This window comes from Pyrgilauda ruficollis, unplaced genomic scaffold (assembly GCF_017590135.1).
Source record: "Pyrgilauda ruficollis isolate IOZ18807 unplaced genomic scaffold, ASM1759013v1 scaffold16, whole genome shotgun sequence".
Taxonomy (NCBI): domain Eukaryota; kingdom Metazoa; phylum Chordata; class Aves; order Passeriformes; family Passeridae; genus Pyrgilauda; species Pyrgilauda ruficollis.
The window spans coordinates 6,529,722-6,549,777 of NW_024514764.1; the positions used below are offsets into that span (position 1 = coordinate 6,529,722).

Genomic DNA, 20,056 nt, shown 5'->3' on the forward strand with positions numbered 1-20,056 from the left:
AGTTTTCAAATTTTTTGACAAATAATTTAACATAAACTGAATACTTTTTAATTTTCCAGACAAAATGCAGCTCCATTGAAATCCAATGTAGCCTACTAGCATGTTAAGGGTGTATTCTACAATGAACATATACAACCTGTGGACTATACAAGTGGCAATTAGAGACTTTTTCACCAATATGTGAAAGGACACCACTGAAAATTTCCAGTTCCTCTTATACCTGCCCATGCAGCCATACCACACCACCTCAGCACTTTATCACTTTCCAGGGTAAATGTCCTCCTGACAAACTTACTTTGGGGGAAAAAGCAACCAACAAAACAAAAAAGCACCAAAAGACTAAACCTAAAACTTAAAAAAAAACCAAAAAAAAACACACCCCAAAAAAAAAAAAAAAAAAAAAAACCACTCAAAAAAGTTAGAGATTAATTGCTTTGGGTGGAGTATTGACATATCAGCCCAGCAGAAGTGCCGTTTCAACTGCAATTCCTTATCACCTGCAGTTCCCCTCATCCTAAGGCACAGCACTAGAGCTGTGTCGCACGGGCAGGGACGGACACACACCCACACCTGAATTGTCGCACCTCGAACGTGGCTCTGGAGCCACTGACCGCCTGCTTCTGCCACACGGAGCAGGACCAGGGGCTGGCAGAGGGGACCGTGGTGACACTCAGCCAGGGGAAGCAGAAGTCAGCTCCGGTGAAGTGCCACTGCTTGCAGGTTTGCTTTATTAACAGAGCATTATTAATGACAGCGGCTTAGCAATAAAATCCAGGACATGAAGATTTGGCTTTTAGATGTACATTAAGTATTCTGCATAGAAACGTTTCAGCCTTTGTAGGTTAAGTAGTAAAGTCTCTGTGTTTTGAGGGAGTAACAGAGTGAAGGATCACAAAGAACACGAATACTGAAGCCCGAGATTTTCCCCACCTATTTATCACAAATTCCCGTTATCTATTGTAACACAAAAAACTCACAGCCTGCTACTTGAAAGCACAGCGCCACATCCATTCACTAGCTAGCAGACACCAACACGCAACCTGCGCCGAAATGAAATGCCACGCTCCAGGCTGCGATCCCAGCCAGGCTGGTGCCGCACCTCAGAGAGAAGGGTGACACACTGGCTAAATGACACACTGGCTAAACACACACCTCGGGGAAGTGGGGCTCTCCCAGCCCTTCCAGCTGAAGGCAGAGGAAGCTCGGATGTGACCGACGGGGCGATAAAACTGCGAGGGGCCGTTCGTGCAGCAGGGCTGACACCAAGCCCTGCGCGGTTATTCACCTTGCAGCGAGCAGAAGCCGAGTACACCCCCGACATGCCCGCAGCCCGAGCCTTACGGTTCCATCACTCTAAATGAGCAGCAGCCGTCTGTAAGCGGCAGTCACCTGTCGGGGCTGCGGCGGCTCCTCCCGCTCCGCTCCGCGGACAATCCGCCCTCCCGCCCCGCTCGGACCCTGCCGCTAGCGCTGCCCGCTGCAGCCCCCGGCCCTGCCCAGCCTCTCCGGGACGCAGAGCCCCGGAGCTGCCCACCGCGGCCGCTTACCTCGCTCCCTAGCCGGCCGCCGGGAGAGGCTGCCCGGCCCGCGCTGTCCCGCTCCAGGTGCCGCCGCCCCGCCCCGCCGGCCGCCCCTCCCGCCGCCCGGAGCCGCCTTCGGTCCCCGTGTCGGGGACCCGCTGTGGCCGCCGGCTTCCCTTCCCTTCCCTTCTCCCCGAACGGGCTGCGCGCGGAAACGCTCCCCCGGAAAGGGGAGCTGAGGTCCTGCTCGTACAGCTCAAGAGACAGAAAAACAACTCCGCGAAGTTCTTTGCTGTTACCTACCGTACAACACGTTGCTATGTTTCTGTTTGAGCTCCGAGACGTTCACTCCCCTTCTCCCAAGAATTTAAACATGCTTTCTTTTAGCTTGGGAGAGCAACAACATCACAATAAAAGGACAGAGAGAAACAATTTTCAGACACAGGATGCATTTCCTTTATCCCTGGATTAATCATTTGTAGAGCAAAGGAACAATCTTTCCTCACATATTTTTACTTGAATTAAAGGAAGGTTCTTCTAAGGGTGAAAAATTAGTTCACTTGAGTGAACTCTAGCCTATGTTCTCCAACATAATCCACAGTTCCTGGACAGGGCGTCTAATACCAGCCCTTCCTGTACTCTGTATGCACCAGAAGGAGCTTCTCCTTTAGTCTGACACAGAGATACTGATTTTTCTTGCCTTTCTCCTTTCCCTTCTTTTACCCATTTCATGCAGAGGTATGAAAAACTGCAGACTGGACAAAGCTCCAGCTGAGCATCAGGCAGGGTGCAACACAGAGAAGCCAAAAAAGTGCTGTGGTGGTGCTTCTGACATGAATTTCTATCCCACAGCATCTTAGCAGGGATGCCTGCCTCACCTTCACTGACTCCACTGCAGCTGGACTCAGGGATACCCCAGCACACCCAGCACACTGCAGGCACTGCCAGCTTGCCCCCAGGGCCCTTCCCAAAGGCCAGTGCTTTGGAGCAGGAGCATCCTCAAACTGAACAAGGGGCCAAACAGCCACCAATGCGGTGGGCACAGACAAAGCAGCAAACAGGGCAAGGAAAAGACTGGCTCTGCTGTCCCAGACCTGTGACCTTTTTCTTTTTTTTCTTTTTGTTAATGTATAGATTACAGACCCCCAGCTGCTTCTGTGTTGATAGAGCTTCTTATGCCTTTTTGGCATATTTTATCTCCCAAAAAAACCCCACACACCTTAAAACTTCTACCAACCATTCCTAAGTAACTTCTCAGGTCAGCAGGACTAAAAATGCCAACAGATGAAAAATACCCCTGTCAGCCTTTGGATTAATGCCAGCAGGGAACTGGTGATAAATAAATAAATAAATCTGCTCTGTGTTCAGAAGCTGTGTAACTGCTGACTTTTACCAAATGACTAGAGCCTTTCCAGCTCCTGAACTCAGTAAAACATGTTTATCCTGTACCAGACACATTCTACATAGACTTAAGTGAAGTTTTCTAGTGCTGCTTTAAGATTAGGTTTTGCCCTAAGCAACATTCCTGGCATGGCTGCAGAGGACCTGTCTGCAGATCTCCTGTACTGCCCCAGAGCTGCCTGCACGATGCACAGGCCACAGCACAAGCTACCAGGGCACTCAAACATGAGATCCCCCAAACTTAAAGCAATCACTCAGAACTTCCCTGAATGCTTAGAAGCATTTTTGAGCTGTGGCATTAGGAAGAGGAACCATACAAAAGAAAAATTGTCCTGGAAATGGATGATGTTACTAAATGTGACAGACCTATCTCCAGCATCCTGGGATACAGAACATGGCACTGGCTTCCATGCCCAGCACAGACTGAGAGCTGCTGCTTTTGTGGATAAGGAACACTGGACAAAAGATATACAAGTGGAACTTACTGCATTCCCTGCATGTGACTGTTTTGCTCTGGTAGAATCATCCATTCTCTCCTCCTCAGCATGTCTGTCTTCCTGTTTTTCCACCTGGGATTGCTGTGATCCATAAAATTCATTGAAACATTTCCAAGTGTCATAAAAGCTTTCTCAACTGAAAAAAATAATGTTAGAGAATGTTCTCACAAAATTCCTGGGGAAGTCAATCTTGTTTCAATTCCTCCAATCTTTATTTAAATTTGTTCTCATGGGATCATTAACACAATACTTCTCTAGAATACAGAGTTTCAGAAACAGTCTAATTAACCTCAAGTGTATTGTTCACCTTTCCTCTTTGTATTCTTCATGGTAAAAAAAGAAACATAAACAAAAAGTGAAACTGCCACCCCAGATGACACCCCAGGGCAGCTTTACCCCGTAAATATTCTTATTTAGGGCCACACAAAGACAGCCCATGCTTGGGTGGCTTCAAGGCACCAGTAACAGTGGGTACAAATGCACATTCTCATCCAGCACATGAATCACATGCTCAGCAAGAATGCTCAACAACACTAAATGATTTTTCAGGGATGCTGCTGAGGGGTTTTATTTTCCATCCCCTGAGTTTTTCAGAATGATCAGCTGGGAGTTGTTCAAAGGAGTCCCATGAAATGTGGCACTCAACCGAAGAACCACAATCACCTGTGCAAATGTGTATCACTGAGGTGTCCAGCTCTGTCACCAACATCCCGTTCCTGCTGACACTCACAGCATCAGCCTTTGCTATACAAAAAATCCCACCTGGCAAAAATCATCCTGGTCTCTGAAATCTCTGAAATCTCTGAAAAGGAGAAGAGAAAAAAGTAATAGGCCTCCAGAGTGACTTACAGAAGGATGAGGGCAAGTTATAGGTTTTTCTCATCAAAAATAGCTAAAAATCCATATTCCTTAGAGAATCATAGAACCATCAAGGCTGGAAGAAGCCTTTGAGATCATCAAGTCCAGCTGTCAAAGATAAACCTGCCAGCACGAAGGCAAGAACACCTCCACAGTGTGTTTCCTTGTTGGTTTTTTAAGTAATTCAGTGCAATAAGGAAGCTGATGTGCTTTAATTCCACGTCTCTGAATTTCACAACAATTCCCCTTAAGATCACCTTTCACCTCTGCTGGTAACACAGATTACAAACATGTACATCTAAATTACTTTGAGAACTTTTATTTTTATCAACAACATTTTATAGTTTTATTATGAAAACAGATTACCTACATAGATTATCGCTAGCAAAGCAATTTGAAAATCATACACCTGAGCTACTGACACACAGCTAAAAGAAGAAACATGCGCATTCATGTCTGATTCAGCATTCTGAAGCCTAATAATGACTTATTTTTAAAACTACTGCAGAAAGTGCATGAAGAATGTTCAGAAAAATCTGTTTCTCTTTTAACTATCAGTAGAATAAAGTAAGGTTAGAAATAATTTTTTTTCTGCCTCCACATAAGGCCTTTGAAACTTCTGTTAGTTTAATTTCTTTGTCTCACATGCTGTTATTTTCACACAAAAGGCAAGAATTGTTCCAAGAATAAGTCTCTCTGAGACGTTTACTACAAGTTCACACAAAACCCACCCTCACTCTCAGATCGGAAAAAAGGTTCAGCATCTACTGACTTTACTTGCTCCAGTTCACACAAAGTTTTCACATTCGAGAGTAAAGCTGTGCTGTTTCCACTGCAGCCTGTGCCACTGCGATCAGTCACAGAACAAGCTGTGAGCTGGGGCTTGTGACCTAATGCGAGCTGACAAAGTATCGGAGTTAGTAAGCTTTTACAGCACCCAGCACCAGCATGGGCAGTTAATACTGACGAAAGACACTGAAACTAAACTTATTTCCAAGCCAAACGTCGGTGAGAGATGCCCAGCAGCCAGAGCACCCCCAGCCCCGCACCTGGGGTGCGTGAGCCCCTTCTAGCGGAGAGGGCGGGCGGATGGCAGGAGCCTTCCCACCGTGCCGTGTATGTTCACGAAAAGTTTAAAACAAGCCTGGGGTAAGAGGAACAGAAAGACTCCGATGTCCCAAAATGCGATCCTGTTGGCGGCGGGCGCCCCCGGCGGGCGTGGGCCGGGGAAAGGCGGCCCCGGGGCAGCCTCACCCCGCCCGCCCGCCCCGCTCCCGGCAGCCGCCGGCACGGCACGGGAGCGGAGCGAGCGGCGCTGCCCTCGCCTCGCCCCTCGCGGCGCTGCGGGCTCCCGGCTGCCCTGGCGCCGCGACCCCCGACCCGCAGCGCCTGTCTCTCCCTCGCAGGGCTCTCTCTCCTTGCCGAGGAGCCGCACGGCGCCGCACCTGTGGATTTCCTGCAGGAGCTGCCCAGCTGCCAGTCGGCGCGGAGGCGCCGCGGGGGCACCCAGGAACGCCGGCCGACCCTGCTGGGCACCGCCGGGAACGCGGCCCGGGCGCTGCCGCCGGAGACAGGAGAGCTGGCTGGTCGCCCCGCCAGAGAACACCCGATGTGCATGGCAGAGAAGAGGAGAACAAGGTTAATTTCACGCGTTTCTTCCTTGGTTTGGTTTTTTAAATGACTTTTTCCTAAACACAACCCAGGTGCGCTGCAGGGGTGAAGGAGAACTGGGTTTGGCTGTGTCTTTCACCCTGTGGCATGTGATTCTGACAAGAAGGTCCCCGAGTGCTCTGATGGCACGAGGGAGCCGCTGACTGGGGGCAGAAGTAGGTTGAATTGGAAGAAATTAGTCAAAACTGGGAATTACCTGTAGCAAACAAATGCGTTTCTCACTGTTTTTCGTTTTGGGTTTTTGGTACTTTTTTTTCCCCTCAGGGTTTCGTGTTTTCAGGGGTCACTGTGAGTTATCTGCAGGAACACACACACCTCCCCCCCCGCGCTGCTATGCGAGTGCTGCTGCTCTTGAGTCTGCTTAGCTGCTCTTACACAATGCAATGCTCTCTCTCTGCTGCAGCTTTGTACGGTTGATAGGAAGCTTCTCAGGACCTTTGCTTCTTTTTATCTTCTCCCCCCCGCCCCATTCCTTTTAAAATGACTCTTTCCTGTGGGCTGTTCCTGCCCCCCTGGTGGTTACCCCCCGGAGGGAGGGATTGTAAAGACTTTGCTTTGCCCCGCCTGAATTTCAGTGCTTGTCTCACGTCTCACTGCTGGGCTGAAAGCTGCTTTGAGGACAGAGGATACAGGATGTGGTTTTTCACTGTCAGACAACAGCTGCACCTTTAAATCAGGTACATTGTAGTTCTAGTTATGAACCAGAAGAGAGGTGGAAGTACAGTTAATGTACTCCAGGGAGAACAAGAGCTACTCTATTGCAAGAGCAGTGGCAAACAGCCTGACCCTGGAGTTTCACTCTATAGCCTGTACACAAGAAACAGTAGAAGATCTAGGTCATGGTAAAGGAAAGTGCTTGATACCTTGCATTTTTATTTGAAGTTGGGTATCTAAAGTTCAGCTCTTCAAGAAAGGGGAACTGGAGGGAGGAGTGGAGTTGCAATGTCCCAGGCTTGTTTACACATGTTAGCACTGATTCTGGTGGGGCTTCTTGGCGCTTCTACAGATCGGTGATCTGCATTTTGCAGCAGCTGCCAGCACAAAGTGCTTGGCACAAACATCCTGAGAGTGGAACACTCAACTTCTGTAACTCAGATGAATGTGCAGCCCACGCTTCTGTTTACAATGCAAACCCAGCACGGGCCAGACAGTTCTGCAGAGTTAAAACACTGCAAACTACAGCCTGTGGTTTCCACAAAATGAAATCTCTTGAGAGGAGCTGTATTTGCTCTTAAAGCTGAGGTCATCTGCTGCCTGATTGAATGTTTGTATAGGTTTAATTTGACTTCCTGCCAAAATGCTCGAGCCATGAGGAAACAGGCAATATAGAGCACACATGGCAATGCATCCCTTGGGCACATGAGTAGGGTTGACTACAAGTCTTTTAAAACTGAAACCTTGGTACCACAGCATCGTGTCCTCATGGGTTCTTACTTAATTGCTGCCCTTCTTCAGTGGCATCAGAGGCTGGAAAAGAATTTGCTGTATACAAGCCCATTTTCAAGCTATGTTTCTGTGAAGTTTTGTCTGGTTTTAAGGTTTCTTAAAAGAAACAACAAAATGAAAACTCTGAGACACTCAGAATTCTCCTTGATGCTGTTGCTGACTGGGAAACAATTTTTAAAATGCAAATGTGTTCATATAGTATGAAAATCCCTAAGTGAGTGGTTAAAAATTACAGACAGTGGCACATTCTCAGTGTTTGTTTGCAGCTTGTTATTAGAACAGTGCATCCCTAGAGGTGCTGGCAAAAAATATTTTCTCAAATTCATTGAATTGGCATTTTCCAGCAAATATTTCAAAAAGCTGTTGTTGTCAACTTTTTTTTGTTTAGTTGGGGTTTTTTTCTTTGTTTATTTGGTTTTTTCTCCAAGAGAGGTGAGTGTTTTTCATGAGACAGCTTGCCCTATTTGAATTAAGTTGATGTTGCCCTTACCAGCAAGATCAGATGGGGAGAGTTTGTGTGTCTGTAGCTATTCCCCTGAAGGCTGTGGGCAGGCTCCATCCTGCTAAGCCCTGTTACATGGAGTGAAAAATTATTTCTTGTGCTCAGTAGCTATATTTCTGGATTCTTAGGGACTCTCAGCAGGCTGAAACAGAACGTTTATCCAGATGGAAGAAGTGGAGGAGAACTAGCAGTAAATCATTGAAAAAAGCACTCAGTGAAGTCAAGGGCTTGTCATCTTACCTGGTGCTTTGGCGACATGATATTCACAGCATAGAAGGTATTTCCTGTCTGATGTCCATTTCTCCTCTGGAAAGTTGCTTCTGTTATTGGCAGTTTTACCTGTGTGAGCATAGTTCAAATATAACTACATGTGCTTAAGAAGTTACTTTCTTCCCTTATTATTGCTGAATGTAAAATCCATGATATGGTAGAAGGAAATATATTGGAAAAAAATATTAATATGTCCACCCTGCATTTCAGCTACATTGCTAAAAGTCTGTAATACTTAAAACTATCTTTAGCAATGTTTCTTCAGTTCAGTGAAACTGATTTCATAATCTGCTCTCACTGTATTTGCAGTGGTTTTATCATCTTAATTATTGGCACATGTTTCTTTTATTCCCAGGGAAATTTGGCACTGGCATCCAGTCCTACTTCTCCTTCCTGCGCTTTCTGGTCCTGCTGAACTTTATAATTTTTATCCTGATGTTCAGTTTTGTTACTCTTCCTACCATAATTTCTACATACGGACTATTCAGCAGTACCACTGCTTACATTTCTCCAAAGGACGTAGGTAAACATCTTCTCTATGTACAGCTGTTGTAAGATTCCCCCTTTCCATCAGCTTCCTCTCCACCTCCCAGAAAAAAGGAAAGCCTTTTTAGAAGAGTGTGGCAGGTTTGAATTAATGTGATCTTGCAGTTCAGTGGGCACTACCATTTGAGTGACTTTTCATGCCTTTCTTTTGACAGATAATATCTGCACAACTTATGAACCTAGTGGTAATAAGGGACTTGTTTACTTCTATACTTACCTCAAAGATTTGCTCAGTGGCACTGTAAGTAATTAGTTGGGGTTTTTTTAATTAAGTGTCTCATGTAGCATTTAAAATAATTTTTAAAAATTACTTGTGGAATGAAGCTTTGATAATTTTGAAAACTGGTAAGGCATATGCATCACTGGGGTATGTTATCTCTGAGAAGGGCAGTTCTCAAACTGTTTTTTACTGAGTGACCACAAGGCCTGGCTGGCCACATGCTGCAGCCTGTGCCACTCCTCCCCAGCTGCTACCCCTTATTGTTCTGGAGCACACTGCCTATTGTTCTCTCTGTGTAGGGTCTCAGTGTCTGTGTCCTGCAGCTTTTTCATTGGAGAGGGGAGAGATTTTAAGCACACAGTGCCTGCACAGTTTGGTAGAGGCAATGGCAGTATTTAGAAGCTACAGGCTTGTAGCTTGCTGGGGGCCCTAATTTTAAATGTACAGAGTTTACTTGCTTAATGTAACCATGTTGGATTTTATAGGGCAATTGTTGCTGCTGTTGTTACAAATTCTATTTCAACTTCATTTTCACAGGGATTCCTTGAAGTGACAATTTTGTTTTATGGCTATTACTCAATAGATGCTGTATCGATCAGTATCATGAGGTACAACTTGCCACTTGCATACCTGCTGGCTACATTTGCCTACCTTGCCTTAAGTTTCCTCTGGATAATAAAGAGGTAAAGATGTTGGTGTTGTTTATTTACTGTTACTTGTTGCACAGTTTAGATTCTATTCCTGCTTGAAGGGAACATACTCTTTTCTAGAGCTGTTTGTGTGGAAATGGGCAGTGTTTTGCCTGAGGATGCAGTGCCACAGTAGCCTTTGGAGTGCTTGGGAAAAAGAAAACAATTTGAAGTACCAGTTTTTCATATGTATGCATACCTATAAGTAAAACCCCCTCAACTATACTAAATTCGTGGAGGATTGTTTTAGGGGTTTTTGATTGAGTTTTATTTAGCCATCTCAGTTTCCTTTGCTGGGTCTGGGTGAGGTGAGAAGGTGTGACTGTGGTGAAGTGCAGGTGGGAATAACCTGTACCAGTCAGGGTAAGCTGCTGCAGAATCTCACACTGAAAGAGTCCCAGACACTGGCTGGTACTAAGCAAAGGTGACAGTTTGCTCAGAGGGGGTCATTTAGTCTTTGATCAGCCAGGTTGCTTTTGTGTGTTTTTCCTGTGCACAAAATGAATCTTCTCACAAATTTTTCTCTAGGTCTGTGGAAGGCTTTAAGCACAACTTAGTGCATGATGCAGATCCATTTCAGAGTTACTGTAACAAAGTCTTTGCGGGCTGGGACTTCTGCATTACAGATCCAAATGCAGCCCGGCTGAAACATCGCAGCTTGCAGTATGAGCTCCAGGTGAGTTACTTCTGCCTTTTTGTGATTACGGTTACATACAGCTGAGATGGCTAAAAAAGAAATGTGTGCAATTTTGCAGATAAGGGAATAAAGTTAAGAAGGATTGAAGTTGCTTGTTCTGGGGGTGCAGCCCACATCCTCTTGCATGCTTTCTAGGTACTGGAGTGGTGCAACGTGAGAAGGATTGGCACGGATGTTATTGGCCCTTCCCCCATCCACTGGGGACCAACGCCAGCCCGTTAGCTGCTTATCTGCCTCTTCCTCACACTCCAGTCCTGCTTCCTGTGTTAGTTTCTGTATAGTCCAACAGGAAAATCTGTCCCAGCTGCAGGCAAAACTGCAGGGATCAGCTGGAGTTTTCTGGGGTTTAAGCATGCAGTGCAATAAGCAGTAGTTTGGGGAGAAATAAAATTCAGATGGTGCTCTTTGTACTGTTTGAGAGTATTATTGCAGTAAGAAGATACTGAAAAATTCTCACTAGGTGTCTTTGGCACACATGCACATACAAAATGCTGATGCAGCTGTAGATTTCCCAAATCATAAAGCTCTGAAAAGAGTCTGAATGGCTCTTTTGGTAAAACAAGGACCTTCTTTTTGCTCTCTGTACACTGGAAGCAGAGATTTGTGTAGTGAAAAAATTACCTTTGAGAAGATGCTTCCACTTCAAACCACAAAGTCGTAATTACAGATTTCATAAATTACAGTGAGTTGCTTTCTGCTCTAGTGAAGTTCTGAGTCATCTATTTTCATCATAGAATCAGAACCTCCTTCACTTGCTACACTTTTGCCTTCAGAACACACATTTTAGAAGAGCTAGCCCCTTAATATTGCTGTTTGATGGACATAAATGATCAGAAAATACACTCTCATGTGTGTTATGTGGGTTTGCCCAGGTTAAATTGCCTTCACAGGAGATACTGTATTCTCATCTCAGTTAAGATGAAATACACCAAGTTTACATTACAAGCTGCTCAAGACTCTGCTTCCTTCTTTCAGTGTCATCCCCCAATTTTCCTTCACAAAGAGTAGAAGGAATTTTGAGCCATAGTGGTGAGGGCTGGTTACTTACCTGCAGAAGTAACGAGATGAGTGACTGGTTTACTCATTTCAAAGTTTCATTTCAAGCGGAGATCAGTCTCTCTCAACAAACAGACAAACTGTCTGTCCTCAAGGAAATGTGTTACTGATACAGTAGAGAGAAGAGGATTGTGGGACATTTGTCTTTGGCTACAGAGCCCTCAGCTCAAGGAGGCTGAGCACACAGGGGCTTCCATTCCTGCATGGACCTGTTTTGTCAAAGAAAAGACACTCCATTCTGTGTGCTTGGGCAGGCACTGGAGTGACTGTCCTAGAGCAGGCTACAGATTTGCACTTCTTGGGGGTAGAAGGCATGGTGTTAAATGTTGTATGCTGCATCAAAAAAAGTGCATCTCTTTTTTCTTTTCTTTGTAGACGGACTTGCAGGAAGAAAAACTGAAGCAAAAAATAGCCGAGAGGAGAATGGGAGAAAAGCTACGCATCTACTCTCTGAGAATATTTATAAATATAATTGTCATTGCCATTTTATCTGGATGTTTTTACTCAATTTATAGAGTAACTGTCTTCTCTCAAGAAAACTCCAATGTGAGTATAAGAAATGACACTAGGACAGATTTGGTGAAGGCTGGTGATGACAGCAAGAGGAACTATTGTGAAAGAGTCCAGTATCTTAATATAGCACCTTTCATGCAGGGATCTGAAAATGTTCTCTACAGACTTACAGTTTTTTTAGTAGATGAGAACAGGAAAGATATGAACCATGTGCCAAAAAAGCCTCCCCAGTCATGTCTCCCATTGCTGCAGAGGCTTCAGTGCTGAGTGCCTTGGAGCTGACAAGAAGAGCAACCCGCACAACCCTTCCCTTGTAACTGTGCTCATCTCACTGTGATCTGTGGGTCTGGACAGTGAACTGGCTGGGAGAACTGACCTGGTTAAATCAAACTTCATCATGATCAGTTTCACATGATCTGGTTCACTGTCAACTGCAAAAATGCACTTCAGGGGAAGGAAGAGTGAAGACTGTGATCTGTCTTGTGGCTTGAGTTACCCGGTGTGGGGAAACAGGAAGGCTTTGATCACAGAACAGTTTTCAGAAGCAACGATTCTTGCATCACTAGCAGAAAGAATCAGGTTGGATTGGTTACACCTCTGGCAGGACAAGCAGATGGAAAGAGTGGTTCAGAAGCAGAACAAAGCAGACAAGCTTCTGGTTGTGACAGCTTCACAAAAGTGATTGACTTCTCTGTTGGACCCCAGGGTTTGATTACTCTGGTAGAAATGGGAACCACAATTTTCTCTCCCCTGTGTAAGTTCCTGGTATAATGGACTTAGCTGTTCACAAGGAAAGTTGTGCTCATGGGGGACCTAATTCTGAACTTCTGTAAACTGCCAGGATGGCAGGGACAGAAGCAGGAAATGGGGGCTAAATGAGTTTATGTGTCAGAGGTATTGTTTGAGGGCAGAGAAGAGGACAACACTGAACAACTTCAAGAATAGCTTCACTTACTGGGGGCTTTAAGTAGAAGGGTTGGTATATTGACCTTGTCTTAATGAGCAGTTAGAGAAGCTTGTCAGGATGGTAGGAAAGTCAGGGGAGCTGCTTGGCACCAGTAAGAATAAATTGATAAGTGTCTGCCCTTGGAGTAGCTGTAAAACCTGGTAGCCTTGATGCTGGTTAGCAACAGTCAGACACAAACCTTGGTGAGTTGAACCTCTTTAAACAGAAGCTTTGAGGAAGTACAGAAATACTCTTACCTAGAGAGGGAGGGAGTTCCTGGTGAAAGGAGCAGGAGAAAGCAAGGGTGTGTAGCAGCAAACTGCAGAGATAGCAGTGATCCGGCTCATATAAAGGATAGAGATTTGTTTTCCATGAAACTTGCTTGTCTGGAGGTATTCAGAATCAGCCCTGGGTTTGCCATTCTTGTTACACCTGGTGTTGATTCCTATTGTCAATGCAAATGTCAGTGAAGGATGAGGATGGAGTAAAAGATGCTTTCTGGATCCTGGACAAGGCAGGTCGGTGTGTAGCTGGAGACAGCACGCTCAGGAAGGTGTGTTTCTCTAAGCACTGTGTTTGTCTCATCTCTTCTCCTGCAGGACGTTGGCAATGCAAACTCCCAGGTTAATCTCTTAGTGCAGTATTTGCCTTCCATGGTGATCACACTGGCCAACTTCATCGGTCCTCTGATCTTTGCATTTCTGATCAGATTTGAAGACTATACACCAGCCTTTGAAATCAAGCTGACACTCTTGAGGTAAAGATGTTTTTATTGTGGCCTTGGATGTTTCAACAACTTGTTCTTGGTAGGCTGTGTGTATTGTAAACATTGAAACATCAAGAAGCAGAGAAGTTGGCACTGGAAACCAAGGAGGCATTGTTTGGCCAATGTTTATTTGGAAACTTTAAAGCTGGGAACAATGTGTTTTGATGACAGTGCAGTGCAATCATCTCAGTGTCCAAGTTTTTTTCTTGGTCCCATTTAGCTGTGTGGTCTGGACATCTTCAACCTGAATAAATAGTCAGTAGAGAACTTGTGGCTGCAGAGCTTTGCATGCAGCAGTTCCCTGAATGAGCAAAAGTGAGTGTACAGCAGTGACTGAAGCAGAGCTTTGCTCAAGGCAGAAGTTAAAGTTTTGGGGTGAAAGATACTTCAGTGTAAGAGCTGATGTTTGGCAGCTTAAGGCAATAAGATCTGGGTTGAAGCACCTGAACTTTGCAAGTCCATGCTTTGTATTTGTGATTTGACCAAGTGCTTCAGAAGGCCTGAAGCTACATGAAATAGAAATGCTGCACACAGTACTGCACCTGAGGGAATTGCAACCTGTTGCAGCATCAAGATCTGCAGCTGAAATGACAGATCTAGGAACACTATTGAGAAAAGAAACAAAGGACTGTAGCCTAAAGCTGGGAAAGTCAAAAGCAATTTTAACTTACTGCTAAGGAAAGAAATGTGTTTATTATCTGGATGGCTGCCCTGTTAAAGGTCTGCATGACCCTTCTGTGTTTTAAGCCTGCCTTGGACTCCTGTACAAGGCGAGCCCAGTGTTAAATGGCTGGTTTTTGGAACATTTGGAGTTAGGTTTTGCCTTTCTTCCAGGTGTGTCTTTGTGCGGTTGGCCAATATTGGTGTTCTCTTGTTCTCACTGTGGAGTCAGATCTCCGGCTGTGGCAGTGACAAGTGTGAGCCCTGTGGATACAATTACAAACTCTATCCTGTAAGCAGATTTTTCTTGGTGTTTAATCATCTGAGCTTGTGAAGGGAGATTTGTTTTTCATGAGAGTTGCTTGTCTAGAGGTGTTCAGTAGAAGCCCTGGGGTTGCTGTTCATGCTGTGCCTGGTGTTGATTCCCATGCTCAGTGCAAACCAGTGCAGTTGTTACACAGATCTCCTTTGCTGTCTAAAACTCTGATTACAATTAGTCCAGTGGCAGACGATTCCTTAGTACAGACCTTCTGTCCACCATGAGGATTGTCTGAGGTAGCTGTGTTTTGGAGACATTGTGCTACAGCCTTTTGTGGCATTAAGGCAAATGGGTTTTCCTCAAAACACCGCCCCCACCCCAAAAAAAAAAAAAATCCCAACCACCCAAACCAAACCAAACACACCCAGCCACACCCCACCTCCTCCCCACCTCACAGAAAAATCCCAAAAACAAACCAAAAGAAAAAAAGTGAAAAGCTTGGCACGGGAACTTTGAAACACTTGAATATTTTAGAAATTGGAGTTAATAGCATTTGAACCTTCATGGCGTTAACTGAGATGATTATTGCTTTAGTGATACACAGATTTTTCACTTGTTTATTCAGACTGCTAATCTTGTTTTTCCTGACTTGTTTTTATAGTGCTGGGAATCTGATGTTGGGCAAGAAATGTACAAACTGATGATATTTGATTTTATTGTAATTCTTGCTGTGGCCCTGTTTGCAGACTTCCCCAGAAAGTATGTATCTCTGCTTTTTGAGCATATTTTTACAAATGACATATGAAACACATTTTCTTTTTTCTGCTTTAAATTCCCCACATTGCTAACCAAATTACTAGTTTTAAAATAAAGCATAATCATATTTCTGGTGGTTTGAGCACCTGTTTGCTATTCAGATGGCTGTATAGGTTTTGATATTTGAGAGTTTTTTTCTTCAGACCTTTTCTGTTATGTTGTCTAATGCTTAAATGCTAAGTTGTGTGTGTTTCAAATATGTTAGAATGCATCTAAATTCTACAACTTCTGTTTAGGATTAACAATATTCTTTGTTTCAGGTTGTTAGTTACTCATTGCTCTTGCAAGCTTGTTCAGTGGTTTGGACATAAGGAATTTGAAATTTCTGACAATGTCCTGGAAATCATTTATGGGCAGACTATTTGCTGGATTGGAACCTTCTTTTCACCACTTCTCCCTGCAATAGCAACTATAAAATACTTCATCATCTTCTATGTTAAAAAGGTAATGAAGGCACGTGCTTGATAAAGAATTGAGTACATCTCTGTGGTTTTTGTAATGCGGGCATATAGATAATGCAGGTGATCTAAAACCATCAAAAAACCCTAAAACCACCTGTGCATGCAGTGGATGGAATGAGCTAATGATATTCCATTTTCAGTAAGGTTTTGTGCTTTTAACAGACGCTAGAATTTTGCTTTGAAATCAAGCAAAGCCGCATTTCAATTACTACTTCTCAAATTATTTGGCTTTTTTTTAAACAGCTTTCTTTGTAACAAAGCTAGTTTATGAGACTTTCCTGCAGTAATCTGTTTACTAGCAACACAGCTTAGAACTTGGACAAAATTTTGCAAAACTGCTGAAAATTTGGGAGCAAAATGGAAAATCCAAGCTGGGTGGGATGTTCATGTGATTTCTGACTATCACAAGTTTTGCTCAGTGATCACACAGCTCCATCTGTGCCTCCAATTCTTGCTGATACTTTAGGTCTTGCAAGAGGGATGTATCCAGTGAAGATGTGGCAGAACAAAGCCAACAGCAGTGCCATGGGTCCTACACTAAATGCCTGTGTCAGATGACTCTGTGCAAGTGTGTGAGGTCCTCTGAATCAAATTCTTACACAAATTAGAAGACATTGATTTACACCAAAATGTGAGGCAGTCTTTTCTTAGCCCTTCTCAGCCAGCCCATACACATCAAAGGAGGTGGTTGTGTGGTAGCTGGTGGCATGTTTGAGAATGAAAAATTCAGTTGCTGGGGGAAGTACACTTGGATTATATCTATATAGATGTACTGGTAACAGTTTTACTCACCGTCCCTCTTCAGATTGTTTTGATACACACACGCAAACCCGCAGCAAGGCCTATAAGGGCATCAAGTTCCAACTTTTTCTTCCTGGTGGTGCTGTTGATTGGGCTCCTCTTGGCTTTTGTCCCTCTGGGATTCAGCATAGCACGGTAAGTGACGATTGTAAGTTCTGTGAAGTTGACACTTGTTCTAAGCTTGTCAGTTCTGCAAAAGCAGATACACAACTTTAGAATGGTTAATGGAATAAAATATATAGGGTATAACACATAAACTTACAGCTTAGTTAATATAAACAAAAATTACAGTTTTATAGATATAGGACACTTTTACTGCATCACCGAACTGCTGCTGGGTTTGTGCTGGATTATTTTATCTTTATATTTTGGTGTAACATCTTTCTATTCTGCTCCTTTGACAGTATCCCCTCTTCCAAGGCATGTGGGCCATTCAGGAATTTTAACACTTCATGGGAAGTTGTTCCAGATACAATACTTCAGTTTCCAACAGGTCTGCAGCAGGTCCTTTTTGGCATTGCATCAGAAGCCTTTGCAGTGCCTTTTTTTGTGATCCTCTGGTGAGTACTGTGGACATTTGATTCCCTTATGCAGCTTCATTTCCTTGCTCACTGAACTCATACCAAGCATCTGTTAGGCCAGATTTTCCATTTGCAGTCAAAAACATCAAAACCCATATGACTCCTCAGCCCTTATGTCTTTGCCCAGGTGTTCACACTCATCAGCTTTGTTCCATTTCCTCTTGCATGTCCCATATTCAACAGTGTCCTTCTCAAAAATGTTAACTGTGAATTCTCTGCAAATTAGTACTGTAAGCCCTGTGATCACAACTCCTACCCACAAACCCTAGTCTGAAAAAACAGGTAAAACTACCAAAACAGTCATTCTGTAAGATGAAATTGAGTGTAGAATCATAGAATTTTTAAGGTTGAATGTCACCTGTAGAGAGAATCTAACCCAAATCTCCTGTTCAAAACACGGTCAAGTAGAGCAGTTAAATTTTCAGTATCTCCAAAGATACAGAAACTCCACAATACTGTTCCAGGGTCTGGTCAGTCTTCTAATAAAAAGGGGTGTTTTTCATAAGTTTAAATGGAGTTTTTTGCACTTCAGTTTAACTAAACTGTTTGCAAATTTTGGAGCCTTATTACCTGATGCTTTCTAAAACTTCTGTGCTTCAAAAACCATGTGGCTTATTTAGGACTCCACCCAGCCCTTCCTTTTGTAACACACATTTATGTGTTCTCCTGAACTGAGCTTGTTATTACATACATAGGAAATCTCAAGTCCTCTGTTTTTGTTTCTTGTTTACAGCATCATCATGTTCTGTGTTTTTGTTTGTTGTTTACAGCATCATTATGTTCTATGTTATTGCCTTGGCTCGAGCACACAAACGAGTGGTTGAACAGCTGAGAGAACAACTGGTTTTGGTAAGATCTGACCCAACGCTTTACTGACACAACAAAGAGAACTTTAGGGGTACAGAAATGAGAAGAATGCAGAGGAGTATTGGTTTTCATAGTCTCCTGGATAATTGGTTTTTGCAACAGGCAGTAAAGAAAATTTACAAATTACCCAGGAAAAATAACCAAAGCATTGTGGTATTTCTCAGTGGAGTTGATTTTCTTGGGTACCAGCTGCAACTACAACAAGGTCTGGTTATATCGGGCAACACACATGCAAGAGATGTGCCCCTGAGAAGCTGTGTCCCTGTTTTTCATCTGTTGCCTTATTTAAATCCACTTATCTGCATGGTTTTTCCTGCCAAAGAACCTGAATCCTGTTTCCTGTGCTTTCCACCATCTTGCACAACCTCCACTTCTGTTTCCTTCTCTGCCCTCACAAACAGGCACCAACTCCCTACCCTTCCCTCCAGGCCCGTGTTTCTACTGCATCTTTTCTGGTCTTGCTGTTGAGTGTGGGCCCAGAAGTGCTTGAGCAGGTACTGAAAGTGGAACAAGTCGGCACTAACAGCCCTTTGGAGAAGGGTGCCAGTGCAGAAATGCTGCTTTGTGGCCATCCAAAGCCACTGCCAGGGTTGGCAGCATTCGTGTGCTGCGATGTGACAAACTGCTGGAGTCAGAACTCAGCCTCAGCAGTGAGACATCTCACTTTCTTAGGAAATAGCCCATTTCTGGATATGTGCTTCTTTTAGATATGGCATTTAACAACTGTTGGCAAAAAAACACTTACTGGGGGGAGATTTTTGAGGAGTGAGGAATTTAGGAACAAAAGCCTTCCTGCTTTTTGAAAGGGTTCACAAATCAGCTGGGAATTCTAAAAATTCTTCTGTGCTTTTTATTTTTGTTTCCTTGCTCTTGTTCAACTTCCTGGAAGCATGGTTTAAATTTTGAGTTGTGTGAGATGTTTTTACTAGGCTCAGTGCAGAACTGTTAATGTGTAACCTGAAGTGAGATAAATGAAGTCAAGGCCATTGTAAGCTTGAAATTGTTTAGGCAATTGAGAGTGTGCTGGGGGGTAAAACGTGGTGACTGCACCTATTTCTAATAAAGAAATGAGCTGTTGTAGATGACTTGTATTACCACTCTTCATGTGGAGCATTCTTGTTCTTCTGTCTTTCCAGGAGAGTCGTGACAAGATGTTCCTAATCAGAAAGATAGCAGAAGCTCAGAAGTAGCCTTGAAAACCACACAAGCCAAAAGAACTTGACTTCCTGAAACCCCCAGAACAAGAAGATAACAGCAGAAGCATTTGCAGCTTCTACAACCTGAGCAGCTGACTGGCACCCTGGGACTGTGGTCTGTGGAAGGGGTGCTTGTGGTCTGAGGCTTAACATTTCCAAAACTTGGAAATTCAGCTGATTTATACTGTGTTAGAGCTGTTCAAAAAAGGATACTCTAATGCTCATACAGCTTCAGGGTTGTTGGGATTTGTTACGTCCCTATTTTTTTCAGGGAGTTTGGGTAAAATGTGATCGGAACTGAAATGCTTTTGTACTGTTTTTACAAATTATGCTATAAGAATCACGAGAGGGAAAAGGGTATGGTTTTATATGTTTTCAACGCCTTTCATTTGTTTTAGTTTTAAAAAAAAGTATGTATGGAAGTATGTTGATATAGCGCATAGGAAAAGAAAATATGTCATGGGTTTGAAAGCAGTTTTCTATCTATTTTTAGAGGTGAGGATTTGCTATTTATGCTGCTCTGAAGTAGAAAGAGCAGTTGAACACTGGATAAGTAATCATAAAATGGTTCAGAGAAAACAAACTGATAAAAGAGCTCTGAATAAACACTTGGGGTAGGAGGAAGCCCGCAGGCACAGCACTGCTGGAGCACCAGCCTTGCTGCTGTGGAGGGGCCTTTTGGTTTGTTTTTGGGGTTTTTTTTTGGTTTTTTTAACGTTTTAAGTCATTATTATTTGTGTTTTATTCTTGTATGAACATCTTGACTACTGGTCTATGTGATCTAAAATGGGAATATTTCAGAGTTAAATTATTGGTT

At 43.7% G+C, this 20,056-nt stretch overlaps 2 protein-coding genes across 7 annotated transcripts in view; one reads left to right on the forward strand and one right to left on the reverse strand.

Annotated features, from left to right (window-relative positions):
- The window catches only part of TMC5 (transmembrane channel like 5), a 29,556-nt gene extending 27,869 nt beyond the window's left edge, over positions 1 to 1,687 (reverse strand). For 3 of the 6 annotated variants that reach the window (XM_041462493.1, XM_041462492.1, XM_041462488.1), the window contains exon 1: positions 1,548 to 1,687. The gene's annotated coding sequence lies outside the window, so the exon portion shown is untranslated. Of the gene's footprint in view, positions 1 to 1,152; positions 1,522 to 1,547 lie in introns of those variants that run through there. The other 3 variants (XM_041462491.1, XM_041462490.1, XM_041462489.1) reach the window with 3 other exon arrangements.
- Positions 1,129 to 19,281, forward strand: TMC7 (transmembrane channel like 7). The gene is made up of 17 exons (XM_041462122.1): positions 1,129 to 1,208; positions 1,293 to 1,769; positions 5,558 to 5,914; positions 8,024 to 8,172; positions 8,521 to 8,688; positions 8,867 to 8,952; positions 9,469 to 9,614; positions 10,149 to 10,296; positions 11,749 to 11,919; positions 13,432 to 13,589; positions 14,433 to 14,550; positions 15,179 to 15,276; positions 15,594 to 15,777; positions 16,600 to 16,730; positions 17,000 to 17,155; positions 17,947 to 18,025; positions 19,180 to 19,281. Exons 1-17 carry the CDS (start codon positions 1,129 to 1,131, stop codon positions 19,231 to 19,233), a joined length of 2,760 nt encoding a protein of 919 aa, XP_041318056.1. The 3' UTR covers positions 19,234 to 19,281.
- The last annotated feature ends 775 nt before the right edge of the window (positions 19,282 to 20,056 follow it).

What these genes read in the sequence shown, in the direction of transcription:
- TMC7 (XM_041462122.1), top strand. Translation starts at nt 1,129, where the DNA reads ATGACACACTGGCTAAACACACACCTCGGGGAAGTGGGGCTCTCCCAG. An exon ending in TCTCTCAAGAAAACTCCAAT is followed by an intron (nt 11,920 to 13,431) that starts GTGAGTATAAGA and finishes CTTCTCCTGCAG; the next exon opens with GACGTTGGCAATGCAAACTC. An exon ending in TTTGCAGACTTCCCCAGAAA is followed by an intron (nt 15,277 to 15,593) that starts GTATGTATCTCT and finishes TCTTTGTTTCAG; the next exon opens with GTTGTTAGTTACTCATTGCT.